The sequence below is a fragment of the Phytophthora infestans genome, genomic scaffold (assembly GCF_000142945.1).
Source record: "Phytophthora infestans T30-4 supercont1.707 genomic scaffold, whole genome shotgun sequence".
Lineage (NCBI taxonomy): Eukaryota > Oomycota > Peronosporomycetes > Peronosporales > Peronosporaceae > Phytophthora > Phytophthora infestans.
This window is the reverse complement of record NW_003303087.1, coordinates 2,867-6,065: the sequence shown is the minus strand read 5'-3', so window position 1 is coordinate 6,065 and position 3,199 is coordinate 2,867. Positions and strand designations below refer to the sequence as shown.

Below are 3,199 nucleotides of genomic sequence, written 5' to 3'. Positions count from 1 at the left end.
GGACCCAGAAGTGAAGGTTCTCGCCTTCCTTCCCTTCATACGGCTTTACCTTCAGCCGTATTGGCTTCGGGTGAGGCGGGTTTGCTTCCGCCGCCGGAGCCTGCAGGTTCTCCCGCACATGCGCGATGAGGCCCTGCTCGTACGCGTCGAATGCATTGACGCGCTCGAGCTGCTCAGCCGGTGTTGATACCACCAGGCTCTGCAGGGCCTCCATCCCGAAGATGCCTGCCATCTTCCGAACCGACTCGAACTGAGAGTCGTTCATATGGGAGAAGTCGTTCCTATCCATGGCAACGAACTTCGGAGGTTCAGGTAGTCTACCCGCGATGGCGTGGATTGACTACAAGTGCTACCAAGTGTGACGGGGTCACACAGCACCTTGCGCTAGAGGAAGTTATCTTCCGAGAGTATACAAACTCTCAGTGAACGGCAGTTCACAGGTCCCCTCTTTAATTAACGAGAGCGAAGTGACCTAAATAAGGTAGATTGTAAACTGAGTATATTTATAGGTAGGTTAAGTTTGAGGTTAATACAAACTATCAGTTACCTATAGAAATGTAATGTCATTTAACCAATGGTTGGTTTTGAATGACCTTGGTACCTTGTACCAAATATCCCGGAGTATGACATGTCATACTCCTGAAGTGTGAAGTGTCACACTTCATGTAACCAGGGTACACTTAGTGCTACGTACCCCGTTACAGATTTTGTTCTCAGCATTTTATTCAGGAGAAGAGACCATCTAGGGCTCGCTGCACAGACCTAACCCCTCCGTCCTCACCGGACATTGAGCACGTGCTCAACCGTACGAGGTATAATGTATACAACATATCCTACATACCACTCATTCCTCGATCTGGTACACGGTTAGCAGAGAAGTAGTTTCACTCGGGGCGATCATGGAGCTTCGCGGCCGTGAAACCCGAAAGCGGCGGCAGCCTGCTGGAGCAAAGGAAGGTAGTGGGAGCGAGCACTTTGACAACGGCAGCGAGAGCTGGTGCGTTGCCTCCCAGGCTTCGCGTGGAAGCAAGTCAGACACGTCGAGTCATTTCGAGACCGCGGGATCACGTACAAGCTCGGAGGCTGCTGGCGCACAGTCGGACAGCCATACTCTGCCATCGGATAGTACAGTGGCATCTCCTCTCGAACAAAATCAGTTCGACTCGTGGGAGGCCTTCCATGCGTATATGGAGGAGTATTCGTCGCGCTCCTTTCAGGTACTGTCAGCTTGTCCACGACCGTCCGCGTGTCATACACCACGTCAGCGCAGTCCAGCGGTCTGCAGTGGCTCTCTTCGCTCTTGACAGCAGGCAAAGAGCACCCGTTCCTGTTCACTCAGTGCCAAGCTATCTAGGCGCGCAGTGTAGTGCCGTGTTCCGACGCACCGGCAGCCAAGTTCACATACTCTGCAACTGTTACAGTGCCTCACTGGTGTACAGTACTAATGAGTGCAATTGCGCATGGCCACATCAAGAATGATGATCACCAACTGACCAAAAAGTGGAGTTTCCGACAAAATGTACCCATTCCCTCATATTTGCTGGCAATTGCAGCTGGCCACATGGAAAGTGTCGAGTTAAGCCCGAGGACGAAAGTGTGGGCTGAACCGCGAGTTGTCACTCGAGCAGCGCATGAGTTCGCACAGACGGAGGCGTTCTTAAAGGCAGCTGAGGAGATTACAGGACAGGAATACGTGTGGAAGAGATATGACCTCGTGTGTCTGCCCCCGTCGTTCCCTTATGGAGGGATGGAGAACCCGTGTTTAACCTTTGTGACCCCCACGCTACTTGCTGGCGATCGCTCGTTAGCTCATGTGGTGGCACATGAAATTGCCCACTCGTGGACTGGAAACCTGGTGACGAACGCGACGTGGAGCGATTTCTGGCTCAACGAAGGCTGGACAGTGTGGCTTGAACGCAAAATTGTAGCCAAAATCCACAATGACCCTAAAACATACGATCTCAAGGCTGCTCTGGGCATGCGCGGCCTTGTTGAAGCCATTCAGTCGTTCGGAGCTTCCCATCCTTACACCGCCCTCGTCCCTGATACGGAAGGCGTGGACCCAGACGACGTGTTCTCTCGTGTGTCGTATGAAAAGGGATTCAGCTTTCTGCACTATCTGTCGACAGTTGTGGGGGCTGAGGAGTTCGACTTGTTCGCCCAAGCTTATATCCAGAAATTCAAGTTCCAGACTCTCACGTCTCGAGATTTCCGTGTCTTCTTTGAGAATCACTTTGCCGCCTTCCCGGACGGGCTCCGTCAGATTGACTGGGATGGCTGGTTCTTCTCAACGGGCTCGCCATTGATTGAGAACAAGTTCGACACATCAGTGATCAGTCAGGTTCGAGCGCTTGGCGACAAGATGATGGCTACATCGGATAACGACAAGTGGGCGAAGACCATGACGCCGAGTGCGCTGCGTAAATGGCCAGCCTCGCTGTGGATTCTGCTTCTGGATACGTTGCTACTGCTACAGACTGGAAGTCAAACCAAGCTCTCTGCTGCGCATCTGGACGCTATTGACGCGTTCGCCCACCGTCATCTGAGCACAACACACAACTCGGAGCTGCGTTTCCGTTGGTTCACGCTGTCTCTGCGCTCCTGTGACCTTCGAGTCCTTGACCGGACTGTTGAGTTCCTCAAGGAGCAGGGACGGATGAAGTTTGTCCGACCGCTCTTCAGAGACCTGTGTGTGGCGCTAGGCGTTGTCCAGGGTGCCGCTATTTTCGAGGACTGCAAGTCGCTCTACCACCCGATTGCAGCCAAGATGATCCAGCTAGATATTGACAACATGCAGACGGCCAAGAAACGGCGAAACTCGGAGCTCTCGAACGATTTTAACGGTATTTTGACACATTGGCTAGGTCTGCCACAACAGTTCTCGAGCTACTCGCCGTTCCTGGCAGTACTGCTTGGGGGTCTCACTGTAGCGACGGCGGTGGTGTTGTCAAAGAGACGCTAACGATATTTTTGAGCAACTGAACTTATATGTGAGTGCGTCAACTGTGAAAAACGGCTACCTAAGTAAAGGGTTTTGCCACAGCAAGCATTGATTTTGTTCTCAGCATTTTATTCAGGAGAGTAGACCATCTAGGGCTCGCTGCACAGACCTAACCCCTCCGTCCTCACCGGACATTGAGCACGTGCTCAACCGTACGAGGTATAATGTATACAACATATCCTACATACCACTCATTCC

At 52.4% G+C, this 3,199-nt stretch overlaps 1 protein-coding gene across 1 annotated transcript; it reads left to right on the top strand.

The window, feature by feature from the left end:
- Positions 1 to 1,444: 1,444 nt before the first annotated feature.
- On the top strand, positions 1,445 to 2,962 carry PITG_21860 (metalloprotease family M01, putative; the record flags this gene model as incomplete). The annotated part of the gene is made up of 2 exons (XM_002996869.1): positions 1,445 to 1,635; positions 1,705 to 2,962. The coding sequence occupies 2 exons, from the start codon at positions 1,445 to 1,447 to the stop codon at positions 2,960 to 2,962; spliced, it is 1,449 nt and encodes a 482-aa protein (XP_002996915.1).
- Positions 2,963 to 3,199: the final 237 nt, after the last annotated feature.